We start from the raw sequence: 15,591 nt of genomic DNA on the forward strand, positions 1-15,591 counted from the left end.
GGTACATTTTCTGTAAAAATGTCATCCATACCGAATACTCGGATCGTGGCTTTGGTCTTCTGCTCTCCACAAATGCAGCTGTAGACTCCACTGTCTTCAGGCATGGCCTTTGTGATGATCAGCTCCCTTGTAACATCATGTTCTTGGATTTGATATTTATACCCTGACCTAAGAAGCTCTTCCCCCTTCCTCCATTCAACAGGACATCCAGCTTTTGAGAGCTCACAGTGCAACACAAGTTTATTTTCTTCTTCAACTTCCTGATTTTTCAACTTGACTTTAAAAGTGATTGGTGGAACTGGAAATGTTAACAAAAAGGTATAGGTATGCCAGATTATTTTACTACAAAGCCATGCAGGCCTTCAAAGCATAGCAAAGCTGAAAACTACAGCACAAGAATCAATACAATGCAATAGCAGAAAGCCAAGAAAGACTAAATGTGCCAAGCTGCCGCTGCAAAAAGCCTGCATGCCTTACCCTTAACGGTTAGCTCAGCAGTTGACTCAGAATCCTTGGTTTTACATGAATAGTTCCCAGCATCACTTGCTTCAACATTACGTATGACCAGTTTGGTGAATGTGCCCTCTTGCTTCATTTCATATTTATCATCAGGCTTGAGAATAATTCTTCCTTTTCTCCAGTCAACTTGAGCGCCGGGTTTAGACAGCTCACAGCTAAAAACAGCTTGCCCACCTTCTTTGGTTAATTCATTTTGAAGTTCTCGTTTGAAAGTGACAGGTAGAGCTATGAAAACCATACAAAATGTATTGAAGTTGGAGAATGATCCAAAAGAGGAAAGTTACTACGTAATTGCGAAATTAATGAAAGATCAAGATCAGATATTGCAGTATTATAGCGTACCCCTAACTTTGACCTCCGCTGTCGTTTTTTCCTTTCCTGTAGTGCAGCTGTAGAAGTCGACATCTTCAGAGTTGACATTTTTAATAAGAAGTTCAGCAATCCGTCCTTCATTCCTCATCTGGTACTTTTCTCCACCCTGCAGCACCTCTTCACCCCTCCACCATTTCACCGTAGCTCCCGGTTTGGAAAGCTCACAACGGAAAGCTACTGTGTTTCCTTCCACCACTTCTTGATTTCTCAAGTTTTGTTTGAAAGTGATCGGGAGAGCTAAGAAATCGCAAAAATATCTGGGTCACCTAAGCAGAATGTTTGACCTGAAAGTATGAATTTATTTAATATATTGCTTAAGTTTTGTACCATTGATTTTAACTGTAGCTTTGGATGTCTGATCAGGGCATACACAAAAGTAGACTCCGCTGTCTTCAGGTATGGCTTTTCTGATAACGAGCTCCATTTTAGTTGCTATCTGTCTCAACTGGTACTTTTCACCATGCTTTAGGACTTCATCTCCCTTCAACCACTTCACATCAGCACTGGCCTTAGAGAGTTCACAGCGCAATGTGATGTTGTTCCCTTCTTCACCTTCTTGATCCTTAAGTTCTTGTTTGAAAGTGATAGGGAGAGCTACACAGAGCAGTAGAACGATGAAGATGTTGCATGATCTGATTAAGCTTTTTAATTGCTTTAGAATTTCTAACAACAAATTGAGTAATTCTTAAATACAGGAACCTGCATATGAAAACATCTTGGATCATACCATTAACTTTGATGGTGGCTTCTGTCTTGTAATCTCCACATATGCAGCGATACACTCCACTGTCTTCTGGTTGTGCCTTCCTTATTAACAACTCTACTGTTGCTTCTTTCTGTCTCAACTGATATTTTTCTCCAGTCTTGAGCAGTTCTTCTCCTTTCCACCACTCTACTCGAACTCCAGCCTTAGAAAGTTCACAGTGCAGATTGACACTGTTCCCCTCCTGAGTTTCTTGGTTCTTCAAATTTGTTTTAAAGATAGCAGGGAGTCCTTTAGGAAGCCAAGAATTGAATAAGCCTGTATTCATGAAGGTTATAAACTAGCCAAAAGGGTGAATGGGTCTTTCCATCAGCAAAGAGCTGCAAAAATGTACCAGTGTATACTTTTTGTGCCTGAGAGCATTCACCTTTAATAATTACATCAGGTAAAGTCATCAAAGGAATGTCATCTATTGAGGTTCATTTTATAAATGTATTATGTACACCAACACACCACATATCTTCATAACTAGCCCATGCTGTGATGAATGGGTCAAGATAAAAAATAAAACCTACCTTTCTACTGTAGTTTAAATCAACTAATAACAAATAAAGGGATTTCAGATAGCAAGACTCTTTTGTTGTAAAATAATGAGTGTAATTTGACGGTATGAATTAGAAAATCATGTAATGAAAATCCAATAGTGATTTATATCACTGTTAAGATGACTTAAACCTGTGAATGTGGCTGATGTAATGTCATGACAGAGTGCTATTGTAGCTGTGGAAGAAATGGACATTTTTAATGAAATGGAAGAACTTGATCACTCAGCGCTAGTCAAAAATAAAATGGCGATGAAAATGAAATGCATGTGAAATCCATAATCTCAGAAAATTCAGCAGTACATTGTTTATATTTATAACGGATTGGATCTTACCTTGAACCGTCAATTCGGCTGTCGATTGTGAATCTTTGGTTTTGCAGGTGTAATTTCCCGCATCACCCTCAACTAGATTATTTATCAGCAGTTTGGTTAATCGCCCCTCAAGCGTCATCTGATATTTGGCTCCGCTTTTCAGCATCACTCTACCTTTCCTCCACTCAACTGGAGCACCAGGCTTTGAAAGTTCACAGGTAAATACTGCACTCTTACCCTCTGTAGATATCTGATTCTGAAGCTCTCGCTTGAAAGTAATTGGAAGGGCTGAGAAAACATTGACAGGTCTTTTAATATGAGCAATTGAACTCATACGCAGTAACCATATGATATATACACAACGGTAAAATGCTGCTAAATATTTTTGCAGAAAGTATGATACGTCTTGATTTGCTAGATCTTTTGTAACATTATAAATGCCTTTACTTTCACTTTTGGTCAATTTAAAGCAGCTTTGCTGAACAAAATTAGTAATAAAGAAATCTACTGACTTTAAACTTTTGAACGGTACTAAACAGTATATATTTAACATGTTTTCGAAATTACGTTTGACTTTCACTTCAGCTGTGGTCTTTTGGCTTCCAGTCACACAGCTGTATATCCCAGCATCATCAGGGAAAACATTTGTTATTTTCAACTCTGCAGTCTTTCCATCCAGCCTCATCTGGTAATGTGGCCCTGGAAGGAGCGGTTTATCTCCTCTCCACCATTCCACAGGTACTCCAGCTTTGGAAAGCTCACAGTGAAGGGTTACAGATTTGCCTTCCAGAGCTTCTTGGTTCTTAAGGTTTTCCTTAAAACTAGCAGGAGCACCTGTGAAACCACCATATGAATTGTATAATGACATACATTTTATAATCATGAAAACAAATCAATGAAACAAAACCTTACCAACAATTTTAACTGTAGCTTTGGTCTTTTGGTCTCCACAGACACATCTGTAAACTCCACTGTCTTCAGGCTTGGCTTCACAGATGATCAGCTCAACTGATGTGCCTCGTTCTCTCATTTTATACTTCTCTCCAGGCTGGAGCAGTTCCTCTCCATTCCACCATTCTACTGGGACACCAGTTTTAGAAAGCTCGCAGTGCAATGTTACCATGTTCCCTTCCACGGCTTCCAGGTTTTTCAGTTTATCTTTAAAAGTAACAGGTTGAGCTACAGAATAAAAAGAAACAAATAAGAGCATCCTTATTTTTTGTTCTTTCAACTTTGGCAAATGAACAGATGAACAGATGACTCTATGTGCTATGTGCTTATAATTTTATCTATAAAATTCAACAATAACTATATTTTAGCATTACTAAACTACTTGACTGACTGGGCAAGCACATAAAATTCTAACTCCTTAGTGTTCCTTTTTCATTATTGGTAACACTTACTAGTGAATTGAACTAACTTACCGCTAACTGTGATGTTGGCTGATGTCTCAGCAGTTTCACTCGTACAGCTATAGACTCCGCTATCATCTTGCGTCAAATTAAAAATCTTCAGCTCTAGCATGCAGCCTCTCTGTCTGATTTTGTACTTTTCCCCAGACCTGAGAAGGCTGCTTCCTTTTCTCCACTGCACAGAGATGTCTGGTTTGGATATCTCGCAGTGTAGGATTATACTGTTTCCCTCTTCAACCATTTGATTTCTTAACTTCTGTTTGAACGTGACAGGTTGAGCTAAGGAAATACAAAAGGATTTATAAGTTCCATTTTCAGCATTCAGAGTACTGGAAAATCGAATTCTACAGTATATATTTAACATCTAGTCTTACTTCGTATTTTAACAATGGCTTTGGTCCTTTGATCATCACACACACAGATGTATGTTCCACTGTCCTCATGAACTGGATTTCTGATTACCAGCTCTAGTATGGTGACTATGTGCCTCATCTGATACTTCTCCCCGGGCAAGAGAGTTTGTTCACCTTTCAACCATTCCACCGGGATTCCAGCTTTAGAAAGCTCACAGCGTAATGTCACATTTTTACCTTCATCTATCTCTTGGTTCTTGAGCTCTTTAATAAATGATATAGGAACCTCTGGAATGGATAAAATGGCATAAGTAAAGCTACAAGATCACGGTTGAATTCTAAAATAAAATTTTCTTTGCAATCAATATCACTACCGTTGACTGTAAGAGTAGCCATAGTTCTTTGGTCTCTGCAAATGCATGTGTAATTCCCTGAATCTTCTGGCTTCAGATTGTGTATTGTAAGAGAAATGCAAGATTTCCTCTGCCTCATGTGGTACTTCTCACTAGATTTTAGCGTCTCTGGTCCTTTGCGCCACACAAACTGGACCCCGGGTATAGAGTATTCGCACATCAGCGTTACACTCTCTCCCTCTTTGACCTCTTGGTTCTGAAGCGCTTTTGTAAACTCAGCAGGAATAACTAAGGTGGAACAAACATAAAGATTTCACATTTCAACCAAATGTAAATAAATGTAGAAACATGGTAAATTGCAGAAAAGAGATGTTTGAAATACCTTTAACAGACACGGTGGCTTTTGTGCTGACAGAACCTGCATCGCACTCGTACAACCCTCCGTCACTGTCTTTCACATCACGGATGGCCAGCCTGGCCTCATTTCCAGATCGACTCACTAAGAACTTGGAGGAATTCCAGATTAAACAGCCATCTTTGTACCAAACAATATGACATGGCTTTGAGGTCTTGCACAACAGCACCAAACTTCCTCCTTCAATTGCTTCTGTATCTTCCAATGCTTTAGTTATTGTGGGGCGTCTCTCTGTAATTCAAATAAGTTGTATTACAAAAACAATTTTTGGTAACACTTTATTTCAAGGTGTCCTTGTTACACATATTGCATGTACTGTACTTACTATTATAATAACAATTAATTATGCATAATTACATGCAAGTAACCCTAAGACAAACCGTAATCCCAAACCTAACCATATAGTAAACATGTGCAGTTAATTAATATTACTCAGTACTTAAATGTATAATTACACTGTGACAACACCATAAAATAAAGTGTTACCTTATTTTTCAATTGTATGCTGTACACCAGGGCTGCCCAACCCTGTTCCTGGAGATCTACCTTCCTGCAGAGTTCAGTTCCAACCCTGATCAAACATACCTGTGTGTAATTATCAAGTGCTCCTTCAGATCCTAATTAGTTGGTTCAGTTGTGTTTGATCAGGGCTGGAGCTGAGCTCTACAGGAAGGCTGATCTCCAGGAACAGGGTTGGGAGCACCTGCTGTACACTATGATCTGTATTGCATTTTGTTTCAAATTTTTTTACTGTATAGTAGTCAATACAAAGATAAAATAAAATTGTTTAAATATGAGCCTCTTTAAAATAACTTTCTGAACTAAAATTCCTCTTTTGATGTTTTTAAACATCAGAAATTATACACACATTTCTATTCTTAATAACAAAGCAGTAAAAGAAACTGACAGTTTCATCTCAAAGTATCTTTTGTTAAGGTGTCCTTTAATAGTTATCCACTAAATCTGCCACAGGCATCTTGTCAAGTGTTAGGATTTATGACAGTTACCTCTAACTAATAGTGATGCATATGATCTTTTGTCCCCAGCCTCGAAGGAGATGGTGCCGGTGTCTTTACGTGCAAGCTGTTTGAAGGTAAGAGTGTGGTATCCACCAGGTATCATCTTGATCTCATTAAGATCATTAGTGTAGAGTAAGGTCTCATCGAGGTACCATTTGACATCAGTGTAGTCACTTGGGCAGATCCTACACTTAAAGGTGATGGTATCTCCTTCTAGACATTCTTTATCTTCGAGTTCATCCACAATGACCACTTTTTGACCTGAGGGCCAGATTCATATGAAAAATATGACAGATTCATAAAAACTGAACATGTCTTAAAATCCACAGGGCCAATTTTACTAAACAGAGCCAGTGGGAGGGGAATTTAATTCAGGTGATTTATTAACAATGTGTAAATATTCAACTGAAACGTGATCTTCTGGCATTCAAAATAAACTAATACTAATACGTGCTATCTGTACTCTATGGTGCCTCCTCCTAGCAACAATTATTGCTGCCATTTCAAGCGCAAAATATGTTAAGCTTTCTTTGGGTGTTAAATAATGGCACAAATACCAGTAATTTGACAAGTGCAAATGGCCCATAGTGTCCAAATGTTACAATTCTTGTTACATAATATCTAGTAATCTAAGATTTACAACCTTATTATTTGTGACCCAGGACCACAAAACCAGTCTTAAGTTAAAATGCGAAATTGTATATATCGAGATTTATATATCATCTGAAAGCTGAATAAACAAGCTTTCCATTGATTTATTGTTTTATTAGGATCAGACAGATACAACTATTTGAAAATCTGGAATCTGAGGGTACAAAAAAAATTTAATACTGAGAAAATCCCCTTTGAAGTTGTCCAAATGAATTCTTAGAAATGCATATTACTAATCAAAAATTAAGTTTTGATATATTTATAGTAGGAAAATTACAAAATATCTTCATGGAACCTGATCTTTACTTAATATCCTAATGATTTTTGGCATAAAAGAAAAATCTATAATTTTGACTAAAGCTAAAAATATACCCCAGTGATTTAAGAATGTTTTTTTGGGCCAGGGTCACATATTATATTTTATGTCATTTATTAATTTAAGACTATAAAGACAAATCTAATTTGTCTACCTTGAATTGTAAGTAAAGCCCTGCTCTGCATTGTCCCAACATCACAGGTGTAGACAGCACTATCACTTTTCTCCAGATTGAAGATGGTCAGAGTGAGGACAACATCCTTCTTCTTCATCATGTACTTCTGTCCCGAGCTGAGGACCATTAGACCTTTTAACCAGGTCACAGTAGCTGCAGGCCTTCTGGTTTCACACTCCATGGTCACCATACCCTTCTCCTCTGCACGCATATCCTTCAGTTCCTTTGCAAATGTATGTTGCAAGTCTGAATTCACAATGAGAAAAGATTGACAGAGTTTATGACACTCAGCAGGATGAAAAAAGCTTTTGCACTGGGAACATTTTTAAAACAAGTGTAGAAAATGAGTATTTACCTCTGACCTCTAATCTCGCCCTTGTAGCAATCCCATCAGCCTCACAGCAGTACTCTCCTGAGTCCATTATAGCTGCATTATGGATGATGAGCTTCACCAGATAATTATTTTGGGTAATTTCATATTTTGGGCTGACTCTAATTAGCCGCCCATTTTTCAGCCATTTAATTGTTGCATCAGGTTTCGTGATCTCACAGCTGAGCTCTGGATCTTCACCAGGTGTTGCTTTAACATTTAGCATATCCCTGAAAACTCTCACAGGTTTCTCTGAGAACAAAAGAGACAGAAAATGATCAATACTTGTAAAATGTGTGATATTTAAATAATAAGGGGTCTCACCTTTCACAAACAGCATAGTCCTGCAGCTGAGCTCTTTAATGGTAAAGACCACTTCGCCAGCATCAGATATTGTAACTTCCTGAATGCTCATTGTGTATTTGCACCCTTTGTTAGAGACTATGATTCTTCCATTGCTCACAATCAGCTGGCCATTCAAAATCCACAATGCTTCATCAATGATATCATGGGACAGGACACACTCAAAGCTGCAGCTTTCCCCTTCCAGCACAGCTGTTGTCCGTATGCGTTTGACAATGGTAATGCGCAGGTCTTAAAAAAAAGTCCCTCACATTGAATAAACGTATTTTTGGTTCAATTAATTAGATCTCATTTTAATTAGATTAAAATCTAGATTTTAAAACATACCACGAACTATGACTTTCGCTTTAGTTTGGCTGCAGCCAATATCACAGCTGTACTCTCCTCCATCATCCTTTCTCAGCTTGTGAATTATAAGAGTCAATGACTTTCCCACATGGAGAATCTCATACTTCTCACTGGCAGTCAGAATTTCACCATCTTTTCTCCAGACAGGTGTCACTGATGGTTTGGAAACGTCACACTGCAAAAGGATTTCACCACGTTCCTCACCTGCTACATCCTCCAATGACCTGAGAAACACTGCTGGCTTCTCTAAGAGGCATATAAAGCAAATGTCATATAGCAACAAATTTCCTTCCGATAACCAATAAATGGCTCATATCAGAAATCTATACTACTTTGTTAAAAAAAGAAGTTAACACCATACAAAGTAAACAATTTCCATACAAAGTGAATTTAGGCATCACAACATTATGATGTACAATAAGATATTTCCTATACCTTTCTGCTATAGATACAATAGAAATTATAGACAAAAATATGTTCTCATAATAATAAGAGAAGGGATGACATAAGAAGCCTAACCTTGAGAATTATAATCACTAGAACTGAATGATTAGTTTTGTGTCATCTGTGTTTTGAATTAATATTTTGTCTGTGTGGCCTTGAAATGGGTTTGTTATAGTATGCTTATTTAAAAAAAAAAAAATAATAATAATAATTTTATGCATGAACTCTACAAGAAATAGTGCTCTGAAAGAGTGAAAATATTTCCATAATTTATTGATATTCCTTGAAGAAAGTGCTTGACACAAACAATTAAATATCTGATATCTGTTGTTGATCATTGTGTCTCTGCTTTAAATGTAAAGTAGTTGGACGGCAGTTTACTCTTAAATCTTGTTTTCTTAGCCCTGTGGTAACTGAAAACCTCACCTCTGACCCTGAGGAACGCAGACTCGCTGATATCAAATGTTTTGAATGTTACACGGCTCTCTTGAGGAGCTAGTCGTTTTAAAATCAGACTGTATGCTTTTCCAGAATTCTGGATTTTGTTGATGTAGTTGGTGTATAGGACTCGGTCATTGAGCAGCCACTGGACACTGGGTGACTCATGATTCAGTTCACAGCTGAACACTGCAGTTCCATCCTCCTCGACCTCTACTTGCTCTAAGTGTCTTATGATCTTCAACCTTTTCACTGCAGGAAAAGAACAATTATTTGTAATGTACTGTATGTGTCTTATCTGTGCTCTTAAGAAGCAATTTCAAGAAATCTCCAGGACACGGATAGCTAGAGCCAGGTACCTTCCACACTGACTCTTCCTCTTGCCTCTGAGCCACCAGCCAGACAGCGATACTCTCCTGAATCTGCTGCTTTCACACCCATGATGGTCATCTCAACCCGGTTCTTTTCCCGCTTCATTGTGTACTTATTGGAAGCAAACAGTGGGGTTCTACCCTTGAACCAGCGCACCACTCTGGGGGATGGACAGAACTCACAGCTGAGAGTAACTGACCTGTTCTCCTTCACCTCCACATCAGAAATGGGCTGTTTGACAATCAAAGGGCGCTCTATTAGGAAAAGCATAAGCAAGAATACATTTAAGGCACATGATTCTCAATCCGTATAAAACAAATGATTTGTTCCAAGTTCTGATATAAAAATTCTGGCTAATAATATATGCCAATAATTATTTTTAGTTATGTTATGGCTGATTAACAATAGTGGTTAATATTAAAATGTAATACTAGTTTAAAACACACACACACAACTAAAATTAATAATGTAAAATGCTACTAGTGAATTTATGCATAACAATATATCATGTACAGTATGAAAAAAAGGACACACATTTTTAGATCTGCTAATATTTAAATATTATTAACTAAATCTAAAATCTAAAATCTTTTTACCTGAAATAAAATCAACTTTAATTGAAATAAAATAAAATATATATTTTTTAAATCCTTAAGCTTATTTCAGCTAGTTGCCGAAGTAACATTTCTTACAGTTCAAAAGTGACATGATCCATACTCAGAATTTGTGCTCTGCATTTAACCCATCCAAAGTGCACACACACAGCAGTGAACACACACCAGGAGCAGCGGGCAGCCATTTATGCTGCATCGCCCAGGGAGCAGTTGGGGGTTCAATGCCTTGCTCAAGGTCACCTAAGTCATGGGATTGCCAGCCCAAGACTTGAACCCACAACCTTAGGGTAAATATTGTAAATATTCATACTATTGAACTACAAAAAAAAAAAAATGACACACGACACAACACACAATTAAAAATTGCTAAAACTAAAGTAAAATAAAAAATGTAAAATAAAAACTAATTCAGAAATATTAATATTTGTTTTATTTATTTTTTATTTTTTTGCATTACATGGTAATCTAAATGCCATAATATTAGAAATGACCATGCACAATTAAATAACTAATATGCTGATAGCAATTAAAGCCTGTAATATTGGCAACTAACATGGTACAGTACCAATTTGTTTAATATTTGCTCAATATACGAGAAGATAAATTACCTGTAACTGTGAGTTGAGCTTCTGACTTGCTCTTCCCCGAGGTGAACTGCACAGTGCCACACATTATACTGTCGGTTTGAGTGAAAATGAGTCTGTTCGATGTTCCTTGCCTCTCAATCCGGATTTCTGGACAGGGACATAGTATCTGCCCATTCAGGGTCCATTTGGGTGCCCTCTCTAACTTAATACTTGTTTCCACTTTAAAACGAGCCTCTTTAGGCTCCATGACCTCCACAGAACTGAGTCCTTTCAAAATGCTGATGGCCTGCTCTGTAAGAATCCAAATATTCACTGCATAAAAGTCTTAGCATTTCAAAAGGATAAATTAACAGACTAAATATATTTAAAGTAGGCTAAGAATTCCGTTAAATCAGTACTTATATTGGAACTGGGTAGTAAATTGTATTTAAAGTCTGGTTGAATTGAACTTCTCACCCTCTACAAACAGCTGGCAGGAAGTCCTGTCATCGACAGCATCACAGGTAAAAGTGTCTTCATCTGAAGATCCCACATCATCTATGATAAGCTGTCGGTACACACCTTCACTGATAGTTTGGTACTTCCTATTTGGCACAATTTCATGATTTCTTCTGTACCATTTAACCACAGCATTGACACGAGAGACCTGGCACTCCAGCAAGGCACGATGTTTGTACATGGCGATCTTCACTCTCAGGGGCTTCACAATATGAACTGGAAGCTCTACAATGATAATCATTGTTACATTTGAACAAAATGGAAAAAAAGTATAAAAGAACTTTTTTGTTTTGTTTTTTACCTTTGACTCCCAGTGTTGCTGTTGAAGAGACCCTCTCAGCAGTGAATCTGATCTCACCAGCATCTTCTGGTTTGACTGATTTGTAGGTTAAGGAGTGTGTTTTACCTGTGTTTATGAGATTTGATTGAATTTGAAAGAGCTGAAGAAAATCAGAATCCAAAACAAAACATGATCATATTCTGTGAAATACTTTTTTGGTCATCCTCAAAAAGTTTTATATTGTGACTTTTCAATCAATATAAAAATGAAATGAAAATCTACATGCATAGGTTTAAACAGCTTCTTTTTACTCTGAACTGAAGTATTTTTCCACAGCATTTTGTATTTACAAAATTTGTAACATAAAAAAACATAATATCATGAAATCTACTGACAAAAGTTTTTTTATTATTATTACTGTATGTGTTTGTTTATTTATTTATTTATTTATTGCAAGCTTTTATATACATAAGTGTTCAATTTATTTTTTATCAACAAATAAATTACTAGAAGTAGGTGATACAGGGTTTTTTGGCACTAGACAAACTCAAATATATATATATTAATGTGCATTGTAGCTTGAAACTAACCTAATCAACTTTAGGGTAGATTATAGTACAATGCTTTTCATATGGAGATTGAAGTCTTCAGTCTTTTTTCATCACTAAAAAAAAAGTTAGTTGCCATGTTTGTCACCATATTTTGCGAACGACCCTTGAATGTACATAATAAGCCACCAGTCAAAGTTTACTCAACCTCTCACACATACCTTCACATTTTATTTTAACATTGTCCCCAGCTCTCAACCGGCTGTCATCCTTGTACCACTTCCCATCCACATCTTCCCAGTTGACCTCACAGATAAATGTCACGCTCTCCCTCTCGGTCACACTGACATTCTGAAGAGCCTTCACAATCTTTATATTCCTGGCTGAGAAAAAGTAGACATGACAATAAACCTGCTACTGTATCACAGGCAGCTCTAACAACTTTAAACTGACAAAGACTGTAAATTATCCAAAACTTCTAGGTTCTGAAACATCCCACCCATTATCCCACAAAGAAATGATTTTATACTGCATTAAATACAGGTTTCATATTGATGGAATAGTACCTTTGACTGTCAGCATTGCAGAGCTTTCAATCCCTTCAGCCTTGAAACTGATGACACCCATGTCAGCAACCGTGACGCGCGTGAGTGTGAGAGTGTGTTTTTTGCCCTGCGTGGCAATTCGACAAACAGGCCTGGATTTAAGTGGTACCCCATCCCTGCTCCATTGACCCTGGATGTACGCATGACTGAGGACCACCTCAAATGTACAGGCTTCTTTCTCACACAGCGTCACATCTTCTAGCCCTTTTACCAACTGAATTCTATTCACTTCAGACAAAAATGGAATAATTATCAGTGTTTCTTTTTGTAACAAAAACTGTCCTATACGAAGCCCCTAAAGTGACATTTGAGGTGAAATTGCTGCGTGCACACATTTTCTCTCTTTTACTTGCACGCGCGCGCTATACTGTCCTCGCGCCAAATTCTTCTACTGAATCGTGCCCATGCGAATGTCACTTAAGGGATTTCATATCTTCTTAACAGCAGTAGTGTAAAATAAAATATGTTATAATAAAATTCAAAATGCTTAATTAATAAATGAGTCTTACATGCCATGTTTAGGAACTTGTCTTCTCACAAGCCTTTAGGAATGGCCAGCAACTTCAACATTAGGCCTTTACCGCTCCAAATTGAATTCTAAAAAGTGTAATCATATACTCATTGACATTATTAGGCTATTGTTGTTATATTCACATGCACATCATTTCTGTATCAAGTTTATTCAATTATCAACTACTGTATGTGCTCAACTGACAAAATGCAGTATGTCTAATTTAATGTCTAAAACCATTTTGCGTATATCACAGAAACAGATCTTAATGATGAATACAACCTGTGGCTGCTCTTATAATATGAAATATGATACTGACCAAAATAATATTCCCTACAGCTTACACTCCCTCTATGTAATTAGTTAATAATTTGGAATGCACCGATGTCTCTGCCACTCTAGCTTACTTTATGGTGGGTTCATTAATTTTTGTCCATATGTGCAGATACAAGTGATGTTTGTCTGAGTCAAATAAAAAGACAAAGGGTGTAACTTCTTACATTCGTCTTTTTCACATTACAAACAAACACTTGTCCCAGTTGTCCCATTTCACCAGTGTTTAATAGTTGCTCTCGAATGTATATAATACTTTGAAACATGACACCATCCTTGAGATTAAAACTCAGAAGTTATGAATATTGTATATTATTTTGTATTATTTAGACTATACAGAACAACTGGGAATGTAAATAGTCTAAAATTAATTTAAGTCTCATATCTTCTTTATGAATCATGCATCAGAACAACAACTTGAGATCAAGCGTGAGAAAAAATGTTCATACTGACCAGATTTTTAAGAAGGAACAAATGGATTATCTTCCGTTTTACTCACCATTAGCCAAATCTGACATTTTCCTCAAATAAAAATCCAAAAGAGACACTTCTTATCATCATGTTTTGAAGCTAGTGACAATAATACCAAAAGCCGTCAAGGCCCACCTATAATTTTCTGTATTTCACATAAATTCCTTCAGTATTATCCATAAAACTTTGACCAAAGTTACCCAGGTCAGTGTGCTATCCCTGTTTCCTTTGGCAGACAAGCAGCTGAAAGTGTTTTTCTTTTTTTTCAGCTTTCCCAAAGCCTAATACCGAACAGCTGACATATCTCCAAAATAACTGTGCGTCATTATACATAAAGATAGAAACATCTTGGCTGCATGGAGCAAGTCCTGCCTGCTAGCATTGTTTTCATCCACCGCAGATGACCGACCACCCACTTTTCTCAAAGATGCGTTGGTTCATAACAGTTGGTATATTTACTATATATCATATCTTACAAATTAACCCAAAGATTCACAAACCAATTCACAGGACTAATACCCAAAAATGTAATTGATTAATGTTGTGTTGACCAAAAGCTTTTCACAGTAGCACAGGTTCATGAATCATTTTTCTCAGATAGTTACCAAAATACCTAAGTTGGAAAGGTAAAAAATAGATTAAAATACCCTAACATTCAGCCTTGAAAGCACTTGTTAGATCATTCTGAATGCTAGACTAGCATCTGATCAAGCTGTTATGCAAAATAAGCGGGTTTCATTCTGACAACCATAGCTGTTGTTTCTCTACATGTTAAATTGAAATTTTGAGAATTATTATCCATTGTTTGTTCTGTTGGAATTTATAGAGAACATCTTTAAAAAATTAAATGAAATAATAATAAAAAAATAATGTAAAGTTAGAAAAAAAATATTTAAAATATATTTTTCATTTTACATTTTCATTTAGTAATTTTTATTTGATTTGACAGACTAGCTGAGCTAGAGAAAACAATTGGCTCAACCAATTACATAACTTTAGGGGCGGAACTACCTGTTTTTGATAACTGAAAAGGAGAATGTTCAAAAACCGACATTATTTCTGTTTGGAAACTAAATAAATGCACTACTTCACCTTTACCCATTTTCACTGAATAAACCTGCAGGACTATTGCATTTAGTAAAGTCTCTCTGTTGAGTTGCAATCATCCACCAAGCATGTGCAGAAGAAATCTCAACTCAAAGTGACATGGACGCAATATTACAGATGGCCCGAAGACACAATATAAATAGCAATTTGTTAAGGAACCGGGGCCATGTGAGGATGTGTTAGGTGAAATTAGAACTTGACAAAACAGCTGAACACTTCACCTAAGCTCACAGGTCCTTGTTTGGATCCCATCTCTGTGAGTTTCACATGTCCTTTGGTACTGTCTCTCTCTACCCTGCTGACAACAGATTTACCAAGTGCCATAAATCAACTTGAAGTCACCTTGTTGCTCAAAATATTATATTGCATTGCTCTCCATACTATAATTCTTATGATTACAATTCTAAGCAGATCAACTTGAATCAATATAATTAGACTCAAACTATTTTATATACACATTGTCAGAATCATGCTTTAGAAATATTTAAATATACATAA

The 15,591-nt window shown here is 36.7% G+C and overlaps 1 protein-coding gene across 1 annotated transcript in view; it reads right to left on the minus strand.

Moving 5' to 3' along the window:
- Nucleotides 1-13,269, minus strand: part of obscna (obscurin, cytoskeletal calmodulin and titin-interacting RhoGEF a) — a 42,949-nt gene extending 29,680 nt beyond the window's left edge. The window contains exons 1-25 of the mRNA XM_026270761.1: nucleotides 13,181-13,269; nucleotides 12,633-12,899; nucleotides 12,288-12,449; nucleotides 11,540-11,644; nucleotides 11,197-11,463; nucleotides 10,762-11,031; nucleotides 9,527-9,793; nucleotides 9,156-9,419; nucleotides 8,265-8,531; nucleotides 7,899-8,168; nucleotides 7,560-7,826; nucleotides 7,184-7,450; nucleotides 6,051-6,323; nucleotides 5,011-5,274; nucleotides 4,650-4,916; nucleotides 4,297-4,563; nucleotides 3,935-4,201; nucleotides 3,423-3,689; nucleotides 3,078-3,344; nucleotides 2,532-2,798; nucleotides 1,619-1,912; nucleotides 1,219-1,485; nucleotides 862-1,128; nucleotides 478-744; nucleotides 32-298 (exon numbers count right to left, since the gene is read on the minus strand). Coding sequence (XP_026126546.1) covers nucleotides 32-298; nucleotides 478-744; nucleotides 862-1,128; nucleotides 1,219-1,485; nucleotides 1,619-1,912; nucleotides 2,532-2,798; nucleotides 3,078-3,344; nucleotides 3,423-3,689; nucleotides 3,935-4,201; nucleotides 4,297-4,563; nucleotides 4,650-4,916; nucleotides 5,011-5,274; nucleotides 6,051-6,323; nucleotides 7,184-7,450; nucleotides 7,560-7,826; nucleotides 7,899-8,168; nucleotides 8,265-8,531; nucleotides 9,156-9,419; nucleotides 9,527-9,793; nucleotides 10,762-11,031; nucleotides 11,197-11,463; nucleotides 11,540-11,644; nucleotides 12,288-12,449; nucleotides 12,633-12,899; nucleotides 13,181-13,187 — 6,181 coding nt within the window. The 5' untranslated portion in view covers nucleotides 13,188-13,269. The remainder of the gene's footprint in view (nucleotides 1-31; nucleotides 299-477; nucleotides 745-861; nucleotides 1,129-1,218; nucleotides 1,486-1,618; nucleotides 1,913-2,531; nucleotides 2,799-3,077; nucleotides 3,345-3,422; nucleotides 3,690-3,934; nucleotides 4,202-4,296; nucleotides 4,564-4,649; nucleotides 4,917-5,010; nucleotides 5,275-6,050; nucleotides 6,324-7,183; nucleotides 7,451-7,559; nucleotides 7,827-7,898; nucleotides 8,169-8,264; nucleotides 8,532-9,155; nucleotides 9,420-9,526; nucleotides 9,794-10,761; nucleotides 11,032-11,196; nucleotides 11,464-11,539; nucleotides 11,645-12,287; nucleotides 12,450-12,632; nucleotides 12,900-13,180) is intronic.
- Nucleotides 13,270-15,591: the final 2,322 nt, after the last annotated feature.

This window comes from Carassius auratus, chromosome 8 (assembly GCF_003368295.1).
Source record: "Carassius auratus strain Wakin chromosome 8, ASM336829v1, whole genome shotgun sequence".
NCBI classification, from domain to species: domain Eukaryota; kingdom Metazoa; phylum Chordata; class Actinopteri; order Cypriniformes; family Cyprinidae; genus Carassius; species Carassius auratus.